At 45.9% G+C, this 23,356-nt stretch overlaps 2 protein-coding genes across 2 annotated transcripts in view; both read left to right on the forward strand.

Annotated features, from left to right (window-relative positions):
- The window catches only part of LOC147703347 (PDZ and LIM domain protein 7-like), a 163,605-nt gene that overhangs the window by 107,711 nt on the left and 32,538 nt on the right, over nt 1-23,356 (forward strand). The window lies entirely within an intron of this gene.
- LOC147703349 (PDZ and LIM domain protein 7-like) lies at nt 9,254-21,217 on the forward strand. The gene is made up of 4 exons (XM_086931795.1): nt 9,254-9,392; nt 15,031-15,185; nt 18,534-18,570; nt 20,433-21,217. Exons 2-4 carry the CDS (start codon nt 15,044-15,046, stop codon nt 20,527-20,529), a joined length of 276 nt encoding a protein of 91 aa, XP_086787921.1. The 5' UTR covers nt 9,254-9,392; nt 15,031-15,043; the 3' UTR covers nt 20,530-21,217.

The following is a 23,356-nucleotide window of genomic DNA, read 5'->3' on the forward strand; positions in this document are numbered from 1 at the left end:
AAACAATACAAGCATCTATTAACAATAGCTAACACTATGCTGGCATATATTATCAGTTTGCATCCTGTGTAAAGGTAAGGCTCAACTCTGACCTTCTATCCTTCAGAAAATACCTGAAATTGTCCCTCTTAAGGTAACATCCCCCTGGCTGACTCTGTTCTTATCCTTGCAACTGTTCAAGGCCTAATGTGCCTCGTAAAGCAGTCTCTGGTTTGGTTGTCTGCCAAGTGCTACTTGGCCTACGTGCAGCGGCGTAGTATGGGTTGCGAGCACCCGGGTGGGGCAAGGCAAGTATTTGCCCCCTAACCAGTGGAAAATTAGCCCTTCCTGGTGCAAAATTTTAAAAGAAAAGAAATTGTACAATTTTTTTTCTTTTTAAATGTTGGCCCCCTAAAACATTTTCACCAGTGCCCCCTGTGCCCCCCGCCTCCATCACCTACGCTACGGCACTGCCCACACGGCTAGGTTTGCGCTATAAAGATTCTCCAAGTAAAAAAGATGAATAAAACATGTTTCAAGTAGAGAAGGATTGTTTTTGGTTGATCAGCTAATTCCACACCGGAAATGAGTCAATAGTGATTCCTATAGTGACAAATAGTATCAATAAAAAAGAGATAGCAGGTATTATCAATTAAATAAATCAAGTAAATTAAACGAATAAAATAAAGCACTGACAGACATACACAGTACTCAAGCATTGCCCAGTACAATTTACCGCTCAAGGATACATTTTCCTGCCAGGCAGGAATGCCAACCTGAGAACTATTAGTGAAGTGCTAGGGTGCGACTCTGGCTGTGTGGAAATGCTGGGATTTGAAAGACTTGGGCAGAGAGGAGTATCTTATTTGTCCTATACTATAGGGTCGGTTAAGCGTTGGCAGAGCAGGGGGCAAGGGTGACCTCCTTCTGCGTGCTCCTGGTCTAACACAGAGGTTAAAGGGGGTGTAGCGGCGACAAGCGTGTTAGGGGTTTAGGAAGGAGGGGGGAGACCACTAATGGAGTGCAGCAGATAAAGGGCCACATAGAAGAGGCAGGATATGACAGTCTCCCTGAAGTGTTTTAGTTTTGAGTAGAATGGATATTACCCTATTTATGATGAACATAATGTATCCTCTAGCTACTTCAATAGCCTTTGGGGCAGACTCCTTCAGCTAGTGACTTCCTTTTCTCTGAAACCTACAGCTAGTGGCTGGAGACACTGTCAATCACATCTTGGATCAACCAGATGAGTATTTTAGTCTTAACTGTTTTTCCGCTGTTTGGGTGTGTCCTTCTGACTCCATTGGAATGCACGAGGGACTATTTTACACCAGAACTCAGTCAGTGAGTGACCCAGCTGCGTTTCGGATTCCTCATGCAAGTATCTGAAAATAGATGCTAGGGGGAAAAAATGGTTGCTCTGTGCCTGCAGTATCCATCTTTGAGATGCGTTGTTTGGCGTTTTAGTAAGCGGTGTGACGTTTGAAGGCTGTGTGCGCACCGAAGGTACACATAAATCCTCTTCATTTTACTATTTTTTATCGAACCAGATTACAGGTTAGCTCAGTCCTGCAGTAGCACAAGCCCGCTTAAAAAAGATGTTCAAGTGCCCAGTGACATTAAAAGAAGTGCGCTCCCAGGTGACTGAAGGAGGCGCGCGTCACGTTATCACGCTAAAAAATAAATACTTGAACTGTAAGAAAGAAAATGATCAAAAACTGTAAAAGTATTGTAAAAATAGTCCATCTGTTCAACAGTAAATGTTACGGAGCTTCCTGGTTAATCCCCGTTTCGACCTCTGCTGCCAGTCTTTTCTTGATTCTGGGCAGCGCTGACGCATGGGTCATGGACGGGGTTTGTATGCACACCTTTTGTCAAGTGTCCTTACAGCAGTGAAAAGCCAGAGACATCTGTTGGGTCGTTCCTCTTTCTCGCTCACTCGTAAACTATGCCGACAGTGCCATCTGGTGGCCGGATCTTCAAACTGTTTTACAGTTAAAGTGAAGCCTAGTAGGCCAGGCATTCTTGCTTCTGGCCCAAGCTTTCCTCAACCATGCAAACCAGGGCTCCATTTCTATGAGTCTGGTAAGATATAAAGGGGACTGTATCCCCAGGCGTAGGTACACATAACGTGCACAGGTCGTGCTTCAGTAAAGCATAGGTCACCACATTTGTTTCTTATGCCACCATACTCAATGCAAGGTCAACTTGTACGCCTCGTTTTCACGTCCACTCTGTACAGCATTTTGTACAGAGTAAGATGGAGTTCAGGCTGGGCTTTAAGAGGGCCGGGTCTGAGCACCGGCAGTTTTTTTAAAGGAGGCCTCGACACGGGTCTCTATCGGGCTCGGTTATGTGCACTGGCACAGGCGGTCCGTTTTTTTCCGGACTGCAGTGACAGCAGGCACATCAGTGCGCTACTCACTGCTCACTTGTGGAGAAGTTGCGGCATGACGTCATGCCAGGTGAGCGTTGTAGGGGAAGAGAAATCCTTTAAAGAGAGTCATTTTCTCTCTGGATTTCCCTTCTCTTTTTGAAACTCAGGAGCAGCAACAATGTCGTGGTGTCACCAGGGCTGTAAGTGGAAGCTTTTTCAATGTTATATGCAAGCCATAGTTGCTGCTTATTTATCTTATGCAACTAACAACCACTGACAAAGCCAATAGTCCTGACTTCTTGTAGGTATGATGTTACTTGTTGTATCCTATATCTGGATGCAATGACAGAAACAGCAAAATATAAATCGGGCGGCACACTATGCTAAGCACAGATTTTTGGCTCATGTGTTTTAAGCCACGCCCTTAATTACATTAACCACGCCCCTTTGAGAGACCACACAGTTTTTTTTACCCCACTAAAGCCCTGGTTCAGGCTATATATAAGCAATAAATAATTAAAAATAGAAATTATGAAAATATGACTGAGGAACCATTGTTTCGTACTGCACCTATGAAGCAGCTGCTCCCACAATGTCATGGCTGCCAGGAAGCCTCGTGTCACCAGCTAGTCCTCGCGACACATTTTCCATTGTGAATATAAGCCTAATAGTCCATGCAGGACACTAGTAGTTAAAAGGACAGAAGTGCCTTGGGGGTCAGGGGTATAGCTTGGGCAGAATGTTTGTGGGGGGTAAGGGTGAGCTTCAGACTTTCGAGAGGGGCTAAAGGGGTAATGGAAAGGTAGACAAATGTGGGTTGCTGGGCTACTAAGTGAGAGTGAGCTCTGATGAGAGGAGCGCAGTGTTCAAGGTGCTCTAAGGAGAGTAGTGCAGTGTTTGAGGTGCTCTGTGGAGAGATTTACAGTGTTTGAGCTGCTCTAATGAGAGCAGTGTGCATGTTTGAGGTGTTCTGATGAGAGGGGGCAGTGGTTGAAATGCTACTAGGAGAGGTTTGGAGTGTTGGAGGTGTTTTGAGAAGAGGAGTGCAGTGTTTGAGGTGCTCTGGGGAGAGAAGTGCAGTGTTTGAGGTGCCTTAATGAAAGGTTTGCAGTGTTTGAGGTGTTTTGAGTAGAGGTGTGCAGTGTTTGAGGTCCTTGAAGAGAGGAGTGCAGTGTTCGAGGTGCTCTGGTGAGAGCAGAGTCTGGGGGTGTTTTGAGGAGACGAGTGCAGTGTTTGATGTGTTTGGAGGTGAGGAGTGCAGTGTTATAGGTCCTCTGGGGAGAAAAGTACAGTGTTGAATGTGTTTTGAGGAGAGGATTTCAGTTTTTGAGGTGCTCTGAGGAGAGACGTGCAGTGTTTGAGGGGTACTGAGAAAAAAAGTGCAGTGTTTAATGTGTTTTGAGTAGAGGCGTGCAGTGTTATAGGTGCTCTGAGGAGAGAAGTGCTGCGTTTAATGTGTTTTGAGGAGAGGATTGCAGTGTTTAAGGTGTTCTGAGGAGCAGAGTGCAGTGTTTGAGGGGTTTTAAGGAGAGGAGTTCAGTGTTTGTGTTTTGAGTAGAGGAGTATAGTGTTTGAGGTCCTCGATGGTGGGCGTGCAGTGTTTGAGGTGTTCTGAGGAGTTCAGTGTTTAATGTGTTTTGAGGAGAGGTGTGCAGTGTTTGAGGTCCTCGATGAGAGGAGTGCAATGTTCGAGATACTTTGGTGAGAGCAGAGTCTGGGGGTGTTTTGAGGAGACGTGTGCTGTGTTTGATGTGTTTTGAGGCAAGGAGTGCAGTGTTCTAGGTGCTCTGGGGAGATAAGTGCAGTGTTTAATGTGTTTTGAGAGGAGGGGTGCAGTGTTTGAGGGGTTCTGAGGAGAGGAGTTCAGTGTTTAATGTGTTTTGAGTAGAGGAGTGTAGTGTTTGAGGTCCTCGATGGTGGAAGTGCAGTGTTTGAGGAGCTCTGAAGAGTTCAATGTTTAATGTGTTTTGAGGAGAGGCGTGCAGTGTTCGAGGTGCTCTGGTGAGAGCAGAGTCTGGGAGTGTTTTGAGGAGACGTGTGCTGTGTTTGATGTGTTTTTAGACAGGGAGTGCAGTGTTATAGGTGATCTGAGGAGAGACGTGCAGTGTTTAATGTGTTTTGAGGAGAGACGTGCAGTGTTTAATGTGTTTTGAGTAGAGGAGTGTAATGTTTGAGGTGCTCTGAGGAGTTCAGTGTTTAATGTGTTTTGAGGAGAGGCGTGCAGTGTTTGAGGTCCTCGATGAGTGGAGTGCAATGTTCGAGGTGCTCTGGTGAGAGCAGAGTTTGGGGGTGTTTTGAGGAGACTAGTGCTGTATTTGATGTGTTTTGAGGTGAGGAGTGCAGTGTTATAGGTGCTCGGAGGAGAGAAGTGCAGTGTTTAATGTGTTTCGAGAAGAGGAGTGCAGTGTTTGAGGGGTTCTGAGGAGAGGAGTTCAGTGTTTAATGTGTTTTGAGTAGAGGAGTGTAGTGTTTGAGGTCCTCGATGGTGGGAGTGTAGTGTTTGAGGTCCTCGATGGTCAGAGTGCAGTGTTTGAGGTGCTCTGAGGAGTTCAGTGTTTAATGTGTTTTGAGGAGAGGAGTGCAGTGTTTGAGGGGTTCTGGGGAAAGGAGTGCAGTGTTTGAGGTGTTTTGAGTAGAGGAGTGTAGTGTTTGAGGTCCTCGATGAGAGGAGTGTAGTGTTTGAGGTCCTCGATGAGAGGAGGGCAGTGTTTGAGGTGTTTTGAGTAGAGGAGTGTAGTGTTTGAGGTGTTTTGAGTAGAGGAGTGTAGTGTTTGAGGTCCTCGATGAGAGGAGTGTAGTGTTTGAGGTCCTCGATGAGAGGAGTGCAGTGTTTGGGGTGTTCTGAGGAGAGGAATGCATTTTGAGGTTATTCTGAGTACAAGTGCAGAGTTTGGGGTGCTGAGTCGTGCTCTGTTTGGAGGAGAATTGTCCCAGTGCGGTGTGGTGTGATGAGCTGCGCTTTGTGTTTTGAAGGGCTTACTTTTCCATGTGACAAGTGACAGCTGTGCCAGAGGGGTGGACCGTGTGAGGTGAAGCGCTCGCGGGTTGGGACCGGCTCCTGCGCAGTAGCCGCACTCCTGGCAGGGTGTGTCCGTGCCAGCCCCTGCAAAGACCCCTCTGCGAGATTCCAGCTGCCCAGCAAGATGTGGGCGGACCCCGTTATCCCGAGGCACCAGGCTCACCAGGCTCGGTTAAGCTGCTATGTGGACAAAAATGACTTTTCAGATTCTAAAATAAAGGGCCTGCTCCTCTTGGTGCTCTGTTGGAGGAGAAACCAAGGCTCAGAGCGCCGTGCAGGCATCAGGCAGATGTTGGCGTTCAAGTAAGGGTGGCACCGTGCCAACTATCTGTGCCAGCTATTCTGAAGGTTTCTCTTTGTACCCGGCCTCGGGCAGCTGTTGCTCTGTGTCAGGCAGTCAGAGTCCCTCTCCGTGCCAGCTAATACGCAGGTGCCACTCTGCAGCAGGTATCCTGCACGAGTCGCTCATGCCAGGCGCAGCTCTTGCCCTGTGCCAGGTGTGAGGCAGGTGCCGCTCTGCACCAGCCATCAGGCTGCGGTCACTCTGTGGCAGGTACGTGTCGATGCGTCTCTAATTGGATTGACCGGGTCAGCGCCCTGGGCAGAAAGAAAAGATGGCGTTTGTTGTGGGGGCGGGTAATTGCGGTGTGACATCAGGAGGTGTGAGGAAGATGGGAGGAGGCAGGGGGTTGATGGGTTCTAACAATTATGCTGAGGTTCATTAAGGAATGATTACAGAGTCTTTAACGGGACCCGATTGAGTCCAAGTGGGGTGGGCGAGCTGCGGTTTGCATGGCAATACGTCAGGCAGCTCCCTGCTGCGCCCCTCGGAATGTTGGCGCCCCGGGCCAGGGCCCAGCTCGCCCATGCCTAAGGCCGACGCCGCTGCCAGGCATTGGGAAGGTGTTGTTCTCCGCCCCCCTGCCAGGTTACGCAAGTGTGTCTCAGAGTGCGGTCCTTCCCTCTCCCTCCTGTAAGGGATACACGGCTTGGAGGCCCCGTCGGGAGGGGCGCAGGGTGATGTCACGGCACCCTAGTAGGCATGCAGTAACCTAATGCCAGGCTATATTGGGTGCAGGCTGAAGGGCACCGAGCCGCGGGCTTCGTTACACTTCAGCTACCGGCACAGAGGAACGAGGTATGGGGATTTGTGCATGGGGGCACGGGTCGGTCGCGTCTGGGGTGGGGTGAATTGCACGGGATTGTGATTGGCGTGTGACTTTGGGGTCGGGGTGTGACCTCACGTGTGTTCGATGCAGGGTCACTGTACAGAAAAGTCAAGTGCCTGTCTCCCAATAGCGGGCCTCTGGGCACTTTGTGGCGGGGGAGGGGGCCTTGTCGGGCACTACTCACTGAGTGATATTTTCTTTTTTATGTAAAGTGAGGTGTATGAAGTTCGCTGTCACTCACTCTCGCCTGCTTTCATATTACCTGTTTGATCTTGGGTCTCGTATCTGATTTGGAGAAGGGGAGGTTGATGTCGGCTTGCACCAGCTCAGAGCACGATCAGTCTGTGCATTATGTGCCTCCTTGACCCCCCTCCCCCTGCCTGCTTGACCCCCCCCCTGCCTGCTTGACCCCCCCTGCCTCCTTGACCTCCACTCCACCCTTTCCCATTTTACTAATTGTCTTCTGTCTTTCTTTCCTTCTCTCTTTACAGGTGCAGAACCCGTAAGCCTAAACTTTTTTTATTCTTGCATGCCATCCCCCCTTCCATCCCCTGACTTATTTACAGCCATCGGTTGTGGGCTCTGTACTTCCCACCGCCCACTCTCAAAGGCCCTTCTCGATGACGTCGAGCCCAGTATTCTGTGTGCGTCGCATGATGTTGACATGTCCTATTTTAAAATGACTACAGACATGGTTGTTTAATGAGACTGTTTCAAAATGCATAGATTTAACCCCTCGAGTTCGGGTTTTGATCATCTAGCGGTACCATACACAGTATTAACACTTTTTTGTAATGTTTTCTTAAATTAGGCCCTGCAGTTTAAAATAGAGGGTTTAAAGGCATTCCATTGCAGAAGGGGTGTATATGTAGTGGGTTGGTGCCTGGGGGTGTGGCTGTCGTTAGTAGGTCCTGTCTTTCCAGGCTGCAGGTGTACTCACTAACTGGGACCCAGGCCTGCGCCATGTCTAAAGTACCAAGGGCTGGATCACCTCAGGTGGAAGGGGCAGCTGAGAGGTCTCTTTTGATTGGCAAGTGTCCTGAGACATATCCATATGGCTTTGCCTCTTGTTCCTCCGGCCTGCAGTCTCGCTGCTCACAGTATTAGGGCACTGGCTAAGAAAATAGAGGATTAAGGTGGCGCCACTAGAAATTCCCTTTACATGGGTGTAATGGCAGCTGACTTTGACCAAAATACCAAACTTGGCAACACCACATTCAAAGAGAGGCGGAAAAAGAAAGCAATGGAAATGCAAATATCTGCAAGGCCGATTCATTTGCGAGGGCTGACATGGATATGGATCTCAACCCAATATAGATCAGGAAGTGACGTCTTCTCTTCCAAGCCTCACACATTTAGATGCCAGAAAGCGCCATACACTCGGATTTTTCATTGTAGGAGAGGGGATGGTGGCGAAAGGGTAATAATGCATTGCAGAAAAGGAAATGCCAGTGTGCCAAATATAGTGCTCCCATATTATTAACACAGTGTGCTCAGAATCAGGCACGTTTCGTACAAAAGTCAGTGGTCGAAGTAGATTAAAAAAAATATGGGAACTACGTTGCTGCCTCAAAGGGGGTGGATGAGTGAGTGTGTAGGCGTGGCTAATATACAAAATATATTGTAACTTTTTTTTCAGTCTTTCACTTTCCAGTAACTACATATAAAATAACATAATTGAAATGAAAATGTATGTGTTATTCAGTGGGAAATACACTATTGTAAATTATGAAACCTCTATTAGTTGGTGCATTGGAGAAAAATGACTTGTGTATTTTTAGTGCTACATGGTCCCAGTCTGTGACAGAAAGTACTGTGAACATGCAAGTCATTATTTAAAACTTGCATTACACACAGTTTAAGACAGGCTGCTACAGAATACACAAAAAGGTTTAAGATAAAAAGTGTTTCCAAAATATAGATTTTTTTTGCTAGCTGTACACAGTCCAGTTATTTTTAATACCTGTCTTGAAAAAGCACACACTTCACAGTTTAGCTGCCAGCTAGCTCCCTTACAATACCCCTCAAAGTAATGAATGTGTGTCACCAGGAAGCTTCAAGCGATTATATCAATTAAAGCAAATACCAGCTTCCAAGCCCCCTTTACATTTGCAGATTGACTAGTGGTGCACATTTATACTTCCTTCAGGCTAGCAGGTACCCTTCCAAGAAGGCTAGTTTAGCTGTTTGCTCCTCCCTTGGTGTCACGGCACAGGAGGCTCCCTGAAAGACACTTCAGCTAAAGCATTTTATCTCTCAGAATTAATCGTTCTGGGGCAGTTGACTTTTGATGAAAAGTAGGAAAACTGTTTTCCTAAAAATTAAAAAGTAAGGGCACGTCATGCCACTCGGACCCCCCCACTTCGACCACTGACAAAAGTACTGTACCCACAGAAATGTAGGGACTTTTTTTAGGAGTGTGGTGGATGGGCGGGGGGGCTCTGATTATATTCTGTCCTGTCGAGTGTTCTTCAGTGGGGCAAATAATCAGCATTTCCCTATAGATGGTGTACATGTTTGTCTGTGAAAGTTAGAGTTCAAGGGAGTCCGAACAGGCAGGCATTCTTGGTAACTCTAACTCCTGTCTTCTCTCTCTTTTCCTTAATCTTGCTTCCTTTATCCCTTATCCAATTTATGTTGCCTCCTGCTGATTTCTGTTTACCAACTGCTGCTGTTGTCCATACTCTCTCCCTATCTGTCCTCCTCGCCTATATATTCACCCAATCACCACCTAACTGGATCTCAGGACGGTTGCAAACCCTCCAGAGTTGAAGGATCAGCCCTCATCCAACGCGGCCTTCCCCGCATTGACACCTGCAACCCTTGCCTCATTTTACCAGGACGATAAGTAAGTGAGGGTTGCACCTTCGCGTCTTGTGCCATATTGTACTTGATAGCTCTTTTTGTCCTTGGGGTTTGCGAGGGGCAAAGTGGGCGATGCGCATGGCCTGATGGATCCAGCAAGCGTGAGCCGAGATGAGGTGGCTGCTTCTTGCACGTGCCAAGGACTGGAGGCAGTTAGATTAGGGAGTAAAGAATGAAACATTGTGGATGCTTGCAACAGAGATTTCTGCCTGTTACTCTAAGGATGTTTATTCACAGTCTACATAATTTATTTTACTTTTCGAGTTTTATATAGTGCAAACCTGATCCGAGGGCATCAGATCGCTTTACAAAGTTTGCACAGACAGCATTTTCAAGGAATACCTAAGAAATAGTACGCATACAAGGGAATAATATACAAAGGAGGGTGGAATAGATAGTCGCTCTAGTTCGAAGGTGACAAATGGTAGTTTATTACAGAGGCTGGAGGAATAAATGAACAGTTTTACCCAGTGGTAGTTATGTTCTATGTAGGAACGTTGCCCAGTGTCTTTCTTTTAAGCAGGGGGATTAGTAGAGAATGGCATAAGCTACAGACACAGGTCGGTGATAGTCCTTCAACAACTTAGAAGATAGAACATAAAGCAAAGTTGTCTGTCCCTCTTTTCCCTTTGGGTGCCGTAATGTCTGTGGGGTGCAGGGTGCAGTCTCTTTTATGCTGTTATATGAATGCACCCGAGCAGGGGCTTATTTCACAGATGTTGGTCCCCAAGTACCCTTACAGCTCTCACTGTGTGGCTCATACTAGAAGAAGACATATGCAGGAACTTGGACAACCGAAAATGGCACTTAGTGTCCCCTCCCCTCTTTTTGGACAGGTGCATTAGCAGAGGAAGGCCTTGGGTGGGCGCTCTTCTCAGGAGACGGAGAGTAAGAGATGATACTGTCAGCTGCGGCCCGTGCAGTTAATAGTGGTTGGGCCAGGTTGGGAGGGGGGATTCGACAGATGACCGCAAGGGAAAATTAAATGAATAATTCAATTTTCCCCGTCGTCTGTCGGAATCCCCCGACCGGTCCCACCACTCTTACCTGCATGGGCCGCGACTGGATACAGTGCCTCCAGTGAGTAGAGATTTTGGCAAGGTGTTTCACTAGGTGCTCTGTGAAATTGTGGTAATGTCCACTCTAATGGACGCAGAATACTATATTAATGTGAGTATTTTATTCATACTTGTTAAAATAGTAGATTTAATTGTATTTTGATAAAAGCTAGTTTTTATTTATGTATTTATTTTTATTGTGACCAATACTTAAATGCATCTGGATGTGCAGGCTCATAGAGAGGTCTGTTTGCAGCTTGTCTGTGCTATAGATTCACGTGCTGCATATTCATTATCTTAACATCCAGAGGTTGGGTTCCGAATCATATTTAGCAATGAAGCTAGTGAGTGTCGACCAGAGGCGTGTACGTGTTTGTTAATAGAGAGCTTCATGACGTTGACCGCGCTTGCAGTGTGCCCCAAGCTTCGGCAAAGTATTACATATTGTTATGCAGTTTCTCTTGACCTGTAGATCGACAGTGCAAGAGAAGAAGAGCCACAAAACAAAAAAACACTAGATTTAGGCTGGATGAGAAGGATGTTGCTATATGTTTTTGGGAGTTGCGCACTGTGGTGGTTCTTATCAGGATGACAATATGTTTGCCTAATATTGAGGTTTCTTGAAAGGGCGATGTTTGTCTCCCTGCATGCCACAAATCATTAATTTGAACTGCCATTTACTCAAGTTGGAATCTGGAAGCCTTTGGAGCATAGGATGGTGACTTAAATCTTGTGGAAAGCATTAAAACTACAGGTATTTCTAAAGAAAACTAAGAAACAAACGTGTGGAGGGTCGAGGGGAATATTTAACGACCTGTCTGCTCGCTCCCCTATTATTAGGATATGAAACACAAAAAAGAGCAGAACAGGTCAGGGAGTGGTGTGTAACTAAACCAGTCACTGTAAGCCAGTAGGGTGTGTACGCAAACTAATGTCGTTGAGAAGTATTGGAAAACAAAGCGCTAGAACAATTCCCATCAGACCACCCATTCGGTGGAATTTACGTCACGTGGGAATTGCTGATCACTCCGGAACACATCCGGCCATATAGTGCCGGTGTAGAACTGGACGTCAGAAAGCTAGCCATGATGTTTTCCATAAAGTGGACTAAAATCAATGTGCAGTGCTTGAATGTGATAGTGAAAAATAAAATTGACTACACAGATTCTAAGAGAACGTCCATATAGAGAACTGTGTGTCAAGGGTTAAAACCACGCCTGGTAGGAAGGCTACCTTTTGGCGCTGTGCAAGATGGTCAGTGCTATATGGCCGGATGTGTTCCGGAGTGATCAGCAATTCCCACGTGACGTAAATTCCACCGAATGGGTGGTCTGATGGGAATTGTTCTAGCGCTTTGTTTTCCAATACTTCTCAACGACATTAGTTTGCGTACACACCCTACTGGCTTACAGTGACTGGTTTAGTTACACATTTCTAAAGAAAACACAGACACTGGGTTCAGAAAGCTGTGGCGTCTAGCCGAGGCTCTGGTTCTGAGACTTTTGTAAAGACTGTTGAAATGTAGGGAGGGAGTGAGCCAGGTACAGAAGCAAAACTGGAGTCGTAGGCATCTCAGATAGTATAAGGGGTCATCAGAGACTATGGGCCTTATTTAGAAATGGCAGCCATACTGCTTGCCCGCAGAGGCTGTTGTCTCCGCTCCCCTGGCGGAGGTCGTACACCATATTTAGTGAACCCTGCCAAGCATTTGAGAAATCCTGAGTGAAGAGTAGAACTGTTGGTGTTGCATATCCACCAACGCATTGAAGCTTTGCTGATCAGACGCCATGTTGAGGCATACATTCGGCAAAAATATTTATTTTCTGAAAACACACTCCAAAAGCGGAAAAAAATAATTGCCATGACAGGCAGGGCGTTTTCTCTTTACACATTGTGACCATTGTGTATTTTCCCTGCTCAGTACAACCAGGCCTCACATGGCAGTCCTAAGTAGCGACAACAAGTGATGCTTACCCTGCCCTACATGATCTGATGGACTTTGGGTGTCTAGCGATAAGGTCAGAGGTTTCAAATGGCAAAACAGCAGAGGTTCCACCGTCAGAAATCCAGGTCTTCCCCAACTCTAAATAGAGCCTTGTAACTGGGAGCATGCCTTGGCAGGACCAAGAAGTGCACTGCTGTTAAGCTTGCGTGTATGGAATTTCAGTTCAAATACATGACATAGGTAAACTCAAGAGCTCAGAGTGTATAAACACAAATGTTTCCAGCAGTTACCAGGAGCTCTCAAGTAACTTGTTACTGAAGAGACGTGGAGTCTAAAGCAGGAGCTAGGATTAGTCTCCACACTGTAGTATCCAGCCCCTTTCTGTGATTGATAAAAAAAAGAAAACCCTCTTGGTACAAACCACAATATTTTTTTTGGGGTTGGGGGGCATATTTCTTTAAGGGACCTAAAGAGCATAACTCAATAACTTTTCAAACCAATAAAAGCAAATAAGTAAGTCACATAACCCGAATGATAGGGCGAGCAGGCCTGCCGTCCTTGCCACCTCCATAATTTCCTATCAGAAGGTGTGAATTTGCACAATTTTAGGTTGTTCTCTCCCTCCCAAATGTCCTGATGAAGACCCTGTTTGATGGTTTTAAGCAACCATGCTATCCATAGAGTCGAGAAGTCGACCCTTTGTAAGGGGTCCACACAAGCTTATTCCATCTGGGACTTCTAAGGCATTCTCCTAGTTGTCCCTGGTTGGATCATATTTGTATTGGCAGACTGCTAACACGTGACTTGGGCTCGGTGTTCGATTTTCCCTGTATTTTTAGCTCCAGTTACCTTCCTTGTTTCACAGGCCACTCTGCCCAAGCAATTTTGTCACACCGTTGCACATATTGGAACAACCAATCATTGACATGTACATAGATTATTCTATGTAGTTTGAGCTGAATACATGCTGTGAGTACAAACGTTCATCCGGGTTATGTGTCTTATTTATTTGTTTTTGTTTGTTTAAAAAGTTATTGAGTTATGCTCTTTGGGTCCCTTAAAGAAATATAGGCCCCCCAAAAAATTATGGTTGGTACCAACAGGGCTTTCTTTGTTGTATCAATTACTATGCGGGACCTGAGGTTCACTGGATTACCTCATTAGTTTGTAATGGTCTTTTTGGGATAGGCCTGGGATGTGGAGTGACTATCAGGAGCCATAACGTTTATCCAGGGACTCTTTTGTTGGAAGGAGATCCAAAGGAAATAATGGAATTAGGTCCATTAAAGCCTTTTCCCAAAACTGTGAAGAAATATGGCCTTCAGTGGTTTTCCAAGCAGTATTTTTACTGGTTTATATGCCTTGATGACCCTTGCTGGAGAGAATTTAGTAAACAAACACCATGCGTTACACATCCATATTCCTTCTCAAATGGTTGGTAAGCACCTCTTCGCTGATCCTTTACCGAAGGTGTGAGTTGCAGTGTTGGCGCTCGGGTGTGAGGAGGGATCAGAACAAGGAGTCCAGTGCATTCAGGACAGATTGGATCTACATGTAAAACTGCTCGCTCTTTGGGATGCAGAGTAATCACAGTTAGAGAGGCTCTCTTAAGGGTACAGTGAAAAAGGTGACAGTAAGTGTACAGTGTATTAAGTACAGATCAGGAGAAGAGCATTGGGGCACCCTTTTGGCAGTACGGGGTACAAGGTCACGGGGATACCGCAAACAGTGCAATGTACGTAGGATGAGCGTAGAGGGGAACGTGTTAGCACGCCTGTTCTCAATAAGTTCAGAGCAAGAAGCCAAGATTGGTGTGACCCGCTGCCCTAGAGTGCGGTGTTGTGGGTACAAAGGCTGTGTTTGAATGCTTGACGGGAGTTGGAGACTGTTTTCACTTTTTGGTAATTCTGAGACCTGCAGTTGTAGTAATTGGTTTCTGCCATATAATATGCCAGCCAAAACTGGTAGGAGCTCTTTGCTACATTGTGTGTACAGTGAATACACCTGGAGTCGCGGGGTGTTGCTTCTTGTTGCAAACTGTGCTGCTGAGTCAATTGACTGGTTACTTGTCCTGCATTATTCGCTGTGAAGCAGAACTCAGGTCTTTGTGGCATAAGGTGTGGATTGTTTGCAGGGATGATGAATCTGAGAATTGTGCTGGGTGGTATGCCATGTGGAAGGGCTGGAGCTCTGTGCAACTACCTAATGGGCTGTATGCTTCTCATTTTCATGGTGTATTGTGTGTAGTGTGCCTCCTGTTTAATAGGTGTTCATTGTTAATCGTGGGCTCTGTGCTTAATGGTGTGCAGTATTCTTGTGTGACCCGTACCTCTAAGATGCACGGTGTGCAGTGGGCCTACGTTGTGACCCATACCGCTACGATGCATGGTGTACAGTGTGCCTGTGGTGTGACCCGTACCTGTAAGATGCATGGTATGCTGTACATTGATTGTGTGACACAGAGCTGTATGCTGCATGGTGGTAGGGTGCCTATGGAATGGTGTGAGCTCTGTGGTGCACGCTGCACTCTAACCACGCCGCAGTGTGCTCCAGCCAGCTCAGGCTGTGTACTGCCCACCCCATGACATGATCTCTTACCACTCACCCACATCCCACAGGCACTCGCTGAGGATGGAGAGTCATCCAGCCTATCTTGCCAATGACTCCAGCAAAAAGAGGTTGGTGGAAGATACTGAGGACTGGCAGCCAAGGACTGGAACTGCCCAGTCTCGCTCCTTCCGGATCCTAGCTCAGCTCACGGACACAGACTTCAGTAAGTTTCTGATATAAACAGAGGACAGTCCAAGGAGGCAGAAGAGAAGCACAACTAGCACACATGGCACATTTGATCTGCAGTGGCGGCCAGCACCGGTAAGAGCAGTGGGCGGGGTGTGGGGGGGGGGGGGGGGCGGGGGGGGGATGGGGGAGTCGACAGACAACGGGATAGGTAAAATTGAATAAATAAATAAATAAAACCATGTACCTTGCGCCTGTCGCATCGCCGAGCCGGCAATGCGAGAGCGCAAAGTAAGTGTATTCATTTTTTTTATTCCATTTTACTACCCCAGTCTTCTGTCGACTCCCCACCTCACCACCCCGCCCTACCGCTCTTATCCGTGCCGGCCGCCACTGATTAGCTGTGTTGTTGCATGTGGCATTATATTAGGTTTACTGTGACTGTAGTTCACTCCGATGTTTGTGGAATGTCAGCACAGTCTTGCACCGGTTTTGGTGGTAGTGAAGCCTGAAATTCTTGGTAAGTGTCTACTGATCAGCCAGTCTGGATCTATCAATTTGATCCATCTATACATGTTTTGTGTGGAGCACCTGAGATGTAAGTTCTCCTGGAGAGTTCTTTTCAGTTGACAGTACTCTTGGTTCTTACTATCCCTGATTGATTGGCAGTGCAATTGGTTAGCACTCATTTTTGTAGGAAGAAGGGTACTCTTAGACAGGAGGGCTTCTAGTAAAACCTCTAAGTAGTTACGTGTGTATTTCAACCTACTCCAAGTGACATAGCTTGTGTGACCATGGAGAGAATGTGTGATACTCAAAGTACAGCCCGGGGGCCTCTTACGGATCTCTTGACATGCGCACCGTCCCCCGGTGAACAGCAGCATGAGCTGCTGTTTAGCTGCTGAGCATTAATATTCAGAAAAAAAGTTACATAAACAGGCAAGCATTTATTAACTAGCACATTAATGCTGGCACATTTAATTAACATTTGATTTTAGAGCTCCTTAAACAATCCATGACCCATCCAAACCAACTGCTCTACGCCACCCCGTTTGCATCAATGCAGCCCTTGGTCACACCACAGAGAGTACTTTGTGACCCCTGGGCAAATGTTTTCGAGTACCTATATTCTAGATGAATGGTAGATCATGGAGGAAATGTAAGGGCCCTAGTCAGTGTTTCCTTCCAGAGAGAAGGGATAGATTTTGTAGATTCTTTGAATCCATCTAGCAACAACTGCAAAAGGTTAATGGATGTAGAAGAGTTAAAGTACAGATAATTAACTCATTCATTCATTCATGTATTGGGTAAGTGATTATCAGCATCTTCTGTGCCCCTTAGAAACTGTCATATCCTACAACTCAGGCTGCTATAAATTAATCTTGTCCAGTGGGGGCCGATTCGTGGATGCCCGTCTACAGGGCTTCCGCTTAAAAATTGAGGGCTCGCCCTGCAGTGGCCATTGCAACGATTCTTGGTTGTGGAGATTCAGTTGGAGTTGAGTGATTTTCCTCCGCTATCTGGCCCTATTTCCTGTCACTAGCTTGTTGTTTCTGCAATTTCCCATCACTATTTCCTGCCACAGTTAATAATCGTTTGTGACACTAGGGGTTGAGCATTTACAGGGACTTGGCACCAGGTAATCTTGCTATGTAAGCGCTCTGCCTTGGTGCCTGGTGGAATGGCCATTTTGTGACTCTGGCTTTGGGTCACAATAGTGCACATTACTTGTAGTCACCAGAGATGATGGCTCCTGGTTTGAATTTGCAAACGCCAACCATGGCGAATACCTTTTCTTGAACATTTACATTCACCTAAACAGTTTTCTACCCCTAAGTCAGCCTTTGATAGGAATTATTGCACGTTCTCAGATCCGTGCATCCAGCATTAACAACCTTAAAGGTGTTTTTTGTATCCTATGTAATTTTTATTTCATCATTAAATCATTAAGCCCTGAGAACCTGTTGCGTCATCTGCTATTGGAAGATTGAGATACTTCTCTTGCCTCACAAACGAGTCTGAGTCTCTTGTGTTGACCTTTTGGAAGCATTCACTTTGCAAGTGAAACAAGCTTCAATCTGAGTCAAAAAGAGAGTTTTCTCCAAGTTAGGCCTTTCCCAGTAAGCCAACAAAACAAGAGCTAGGAATTGTGGCGTTGATCTCTTGAAAGAACAAACAAAGACCCTTGGATATGACCAAGCTGTAGTCGACCTGGCCACTCTCTCCTTTCAAAATTGACTAGGACTTCTTCTCCTATTTGACCCTTGTGACCTTAAACTGGGCAGTGCCCCTGGTTGGTTTGTCGCTTTGTGTAGAAGGCAGATACCCTCCTCCTTCTCTAGGGTGCCATGTTGGCACCATTGTTTGGGAGCTACTTGGCCCATGATCTGGAAATGCCTGTGACTTTGGCTACCCCAGCATTGGGAGCTGTTTAACAGCAGATAACTTTGCTCCTGCTGTGTGGTGAGCTTTATAATGGTCAGACCCCCTTTCTACATCTATTCTCACAGATCAAGGTGCAGCGCCTCGCTGCGTTGCAAGGCATCGATCTGACTTATTTTTTAATAGTATTTTACTACCAATTTAGCAAAAAGAGAATAGACATTGCGTTAGAAGACTATGGGCCATATTTATATTTTAGCATGTGTGATACGTCGTCAAAACGTGACAGCTATCCCATTCACTGTATTGCAAGTGCCACAGTATATAATGCACTTGCAATATGGCAGCTGAGACATCAGTCATGTTTGTTTTAAACCTCTACGCTGTCTGGACCAAAGTGCAGTCTCCTGGCTGCAGAACTCTAAATAAGTCCGACTCCAGAGGTTTCGTTTCATGGTATTTGCTTCTGAGTGCGATGACAGAATAACAGTGATGCTTCACAGCATGAAAGCCATGCCCAAGAAAGAGTAGTAAAAGGTGTTAGAAAAATATCTGAACAGGGGTCCTTTAATATCCAGGGTATCCAGACAACAATATTTGACACAGTCCAGAGCCCGCTGCTGCTGTGGCTCTGGATTTATTGGGGTTTTGTAATCTTAAGTGCAGTAGCAACAGATGCCAGTCCCTCTGGTCAGGGCTCGAAAGAGCTGTGGTAGCGGAGTTTGTCTGCCTTGCTTCTTACGTGCTTTGGTTGCTCAGGTATTTGGATTCCTTATTCCAACGCTTTACTCCTTGATTGTCTCTGGTTCTCTTTTTCTCTATTGCTGTGGGGCTTTGTGTTTCTGGGAGCCTTTTGCTACGGAGGTCTGTGGAATTTCATGTTCTCTGATGTCCAGGGTGTTCTTTAGTTCTAGGCTCCCAGAACTGACAGTTGAGCACTCATCTCCTCTTCTTAACTCATACTTCTCTTCTTCTTTCCTTAATGCTTTCTGCGTGTCCTCAGTGCAAGACCCGGATGATGAACATGTGAAAAAGGCCAGGTAAGGGTGTAGGACCTCAGTCAGGGCTGGGAGGGAAAGCAAGAGATGGGTCAAAATAAGGGAATGAGAAAGATGACAAACTATGTGGAAAGAAGGAGAGGAATGACAGCCTATGGTAAGACTGGAGGCAGGGTGGTTACTTATACTAGGCACCGATGCAGGGTAACAGTCAATGTTAGATGCCAAAGAAAGGCACTGTCCTGGGCCATTGATGCACTGCTGTTAACTGTAGGCTGAGATATGAGGTCAATGTGAGATGGACTTGGATTGCAAAGATTCTGCAAATCAGTATCAGTGCAATGGATGTAGCCCACTGACCAAAAGCCCTCGCTAGATGTATGATATGGATGATTTTAAGGAATAGGTTGGTGAGGCTGCTAAAGCTGACTCTAAGGCCAGGCATAAAAATATGATGGTCAAAGAAAAGCAGAGCACTTGTATGGCACGTAACTAAATGGAATTCAAACCAGAATGAAAAGTCTGATTAAAACATGAATCTCAGGGATGTATACACATTCCAATATGTCCAGTCATCTTTTGTAACCTTGCTATAAAGTGTCAAATACCCAGAATACTTTTCTTCCAGTTTCATAATGTGGCAGGGCTGGAGGGGCTAAAAAGGGTGTGTACAATGCTCGGCAGCTCCTTGGAAACAACCACTAAACTGTGGCAGATGGAATTTTCATCTGTGTGACCCAGGTGTGAGTTTGAGAGCGCCTAGTATAAACAGGGGCTGAAGTGGGAGTGGGGTCATTGATAGCTAGAGGGAGGAGCTGAGTTGAGAGTTAGCTAGCTGGTGGTGCAGACTCAATGTTAGTTAGCAGTAGGCACAGACTCAGTGTTAGTTTGCAGGCGGTGTGACTCAATGTTAGTTATCAGGAGGTGCAGACTCAGTGTTAGTTATCAGGAGGTGCAGACTCAGTGTTAGTTATCAGGAGGTGCAGACTCAGTGTTAGTTATCAGGAGGTGCAGACTCAGTGTTAGTTTGCAGGAAGTGCAGACTCAATGTTAGTTATCAGGAGGTGCAGACTCAATGTTAGTTTGCAGGAGTTGCAGACTCAATGTTTGTTACTGGGAGGTGTAGACTCAATGTTAGTTAGCAGGGGGTGCAGACTCAATGTAGTTAGCAGGAGGCGCGGCTCAGAGTTCACTGGGACGGCTTTGCCACTTCATCTCTCCTGGTGATCTCTTTGTGTACTCTGAGCAGCTCTTCTTGCTCTAGAGGTGGCGAGACTCTGATCTTTCTTGATGCTTTACCTGATTCATCACTTTGTCTCCGATGCTAATTCTTCTTATTCTCTTTTCTCTTCTCTGGTGTGTCTGTATTACTGTTCACCACGTGACTGTCCTTCCATGTGTCTCCTTCCATCTTCTTTCCTCCCTACTCACTTCTGCCTGTCTCGTTTAACTTTCCTTGTTTCTCTTGCTCTGTTATCCACTTTCTCATTTCAAAATTTCACTTGCTCTAACCTTTGCGCCTCTCTCTCTCTCTCTCTCTCTCTCTCTCTCCCTCTCTCTCTCCCCCCTCTCTCGCCCCCCCCTCCCGCGCTCTCCACCTCCTTGCTCCCTGTCTCGTACTCTCTCTTTCTTTCTCTCTCTTTCTCTCTCTCTCTCCCTCTCTCTCTCCCCCCTCTCTCGCCCCCCCTCCCGCGCTCTCCACCTCCTTGCTCCCTGTCTCGTACTCTCTCTCTCTCTCTCTCTCTTTCTCGTTCTTTCTCTCTCTTTCTCTCTCTCTCTCTCTCTCTCTCTCCCTCTCCCTCTCCCCCCCCCTCCCTCTTTCGCCCCCCCCCCCCCCCCGCCCGCGCTCTCCACCTCCCTGCTCCCTGTCTTGTACTCTACCTGTCTTCCTTCCTTCGGCTCAGGGAGAAGTTTATCACCGAGCTGCAGAGCCCCCGCTACACCCGCCTGCGGGACTGGCACCACGAGCGCTCCGCCTGCTCTCTGAACGTCAAGCCCTGAGCTTGCACCGGTGCGGAAGAAAAGTGGAGAGTGGAGGGAGAGAAGGGGGCCTTGTCTGTGCTGGGGGTGTCCAACCTCGGCCCCCTCCCGAAAAATGTGCAGTACCCAGGGATAAATAGCTGTGGCTTTTTAATCGTAGGAATTTGTTTAGAAGTAGCCAACTATTTAAAAAAATGTATTTATATGATATATGTGTTCGGAGCTAGACTCTCTGCCTTCTGAATGCTTTAGAGCCACAAAGAGAATTTCACCGCCTCCAGGTGTGGGGGCAGTGGTTCATTATGACAAGGAAGTGGGAACAGACCCCAAAGTCTCTCTTGAAGTTGGGAGACTTCTGTATATCCGCCTGGGAGAGAGGATATTTTATAACCCACCTTTTCAATCAATCTATTCTAGAGGAGGGACCCCAGTTCTGACCCCCTCTCACTTTCTTCGCCCTTTATTCTTGATGGAAGCTGCCCCAACTCCCTCATACCTCATCTTCTCCCCCAGGACAGACACTGGGTGCTCGCCCTGGAGTTCCCTGGGAAGGGGATACCTTGGCCTTAGTTCACACAGAGGAGTGGGGGTTGTGCCTTTGCTGGGGGTGGCCTTGTTCTAGCCCACTCTGCAGGGGGCCTGAAAAATGTTTATATATTCTGATCGATGTCTTAGACTAATGTAATAAAATACATTTTATGTACCCTGATAGTTCTAATTTTGGCGTTTGTATCATTACATTGTTCATGACTTTGGAATATCCGCAATTGTGGCCTTTGTTTCGAACCAAGGGCCTCTTAGCAACCTCCCTTCTTAAACGTGAAATGCCCTTCTGTGTTTCAGTTTTTAATGTCCCTGGTTTGCACTTTTTCACCATGAAGCCCAATGAAAGGATCCCATCTGTGTTTTTATCATTGTACCTCCTGAAGGTAGCCTTGATTTTCACTATATTACCTTTTGGAGACAGCCTTTTTTCATCATTGTACCCCCGGGTGGTACATGCTGCGTCCTGGAGTTTGGTCCTCTTTTTCAGCGTTATAGGTCTTGGAGCTAGCTTGCCATTTCAACATTATACCGAAGACTGTAATTATTGTCTGCTTAATTTCATAGACTAATCCTTTGTTTTAATTAACTTGTTCTTTCTTAGCAACAGTATACAAAATTTATTTAAAAAAAGAAGCCCTGGAATTTTGTCCCCCCCCCCCCTTATAAACAGCTCAACTTCAGTCTCTCTTCAGAATGAAAAAAATGAACTAAAATGTGATCTCATCTGGTTACTACTGGTGTGTTTGATGCTTTTATGAGCATATTGTGTCCCTCTCACATAACAGAATGTAGTCTGGCATGAAGTTTCCAGGTTCAGTCGTAATAAAAACATCTCTTTTCTATGTACACTTAAGTTGTAATAATTATACTACAGTATATTTAGGCTAGTCATATTGTGACACAAAATCGTGCACAGAAAATCGAGGGACAAAATATCGAAAGGTAAGTGCATAGAGAATAGATTTACTCTTTTTAATTACACATCTATGTACCATGAAGATATACATATCGTCAGGGTACATATATATGTGTTGAGTTAGGTATCTATACTTAGGACTACTATAGCTTCTATCCCTAGGAATCTATACATAACTTTCGATATTTCATCCTTCGATTTTGTTTTTGTGACATTTGGTGCCATTTAGATTCCTACCTTGATATTTCAAGGGCATACCCGTTGTTATAAATCTTTATCTTGCTTCAACACAAAGGCAAAAGGGGCTCTAACTGGACCTACCTTATCGGTGGGGGTCTCCAAGTCTGAATTTTAAGGGCACAGGAGGGGCCACAAATAAAACCGGTCGACCACCTAACAATGGAAGATCATGAAGATTGTGTGTAGATGTGTAATATATGCACATACTTCTTTGAAAACCTTTGGACAACAATTCACCTTTGCATTACTCACAAATTGCCAGCACGTTCTCAGTATACATGCCAGTCTTTATGTTTCATTGTGCCAATTAACCATTTCAGAACTTTTAATCTCATATTCTGGTAATAGCCCAGCCTTTTCACATTAGTGAACTGCAAAGAACCCATTTCTGATGGCTCATATACATATATATAGCTCGAACATGACCTAAATCGGGTATCAGAGCGCTTGATATAGCACCAGTTGCGATACATGAGGGCACATTTATTTTTTGTTGGGCACGGAGAGATTAATCGATTTGCCCAGAATCACAGGATGTTCAGCGTCGTTGCCAAGACTCGAACCCAGTTACCCAGATTTGAGGACGACGACCTAGCCGTTAGGCCAACTCCCCTCCCATATATATATATATAGTGTTCTGGGTAATAAACATTTTTTTTGTTGACACATCCATACATACAGTACAATGCATCAACTGAGTGCCAGAATAGCAGTGGGCACTAAAGTTCAGTGAGGAGGTGCATTGACAGAGTTGTTTGTGTTGTCTGTGTCTTTTAATAGCAAGAGTTTGTGCAGTTCGGCAAAGAGTCAGATTGGCAGAGCTGGTTGTGGGCCCACACCTGAAATACCAGAATGCAGCAGATAGCTTTATGTGCACTAACAAAATTATTTGTGTGCTTTACAGGGAAGTCATTAATTGTCACAAAATCAACTCAAGCTCAAGGTGCAGTACCATTAAAATGTGGTGTAGTTCGGTTGAAATCGATTATAGAAACAAGTATTTGATTAGAAGAAAGGATAGGGGTGCGCATGTAATGGGCACAGTGCCAGGCCACACTGTTGAGTTGATTTTTGCATAATTTTATTGGAATATACACACGTTCATAAATATTATATTTACACAATGTTTTATCACCAATGTTTATA

The sequence above is a fragment of the Lissotriton vulgaris genome, chromosome 7, assembly GCF_964263255.1.
Source record: "Lissotriton vulgaris chromosome 7, aLisVul1.2, whole genome shotgun sequence".
NCBI classification, from domain to species: domain Eukaryota; kingdom Metazoa; phylum Chordata; class Amphibia; order Caudata; family Salamandridae; genus Lissotriton; species Lissotriton vulgaris.

Coding starts and splice junctions, on each gene's coding strand:
- LOC147703349 (XM_086931795.1), top strand. CDS start 15,044: ATGGAGAGTCATCCAGCCTATCTTGCCAATGACTCCAGCAAAAAGAGG. Junction 15,186..18,533: donor GCTCACGGACACAGACTTCA/GTAAGTTTCTGA, acceptor GCGTGTCCTCAG/TGCAAGACCCGGATGATGAA. Junction 18,571..20,432: donor GAACATGTGAAAAAGGCCAG/GTAAGGGTGTAG, acceptor CCTTCGGCTCAG/GGAGAAGTTTATCACCGAGC.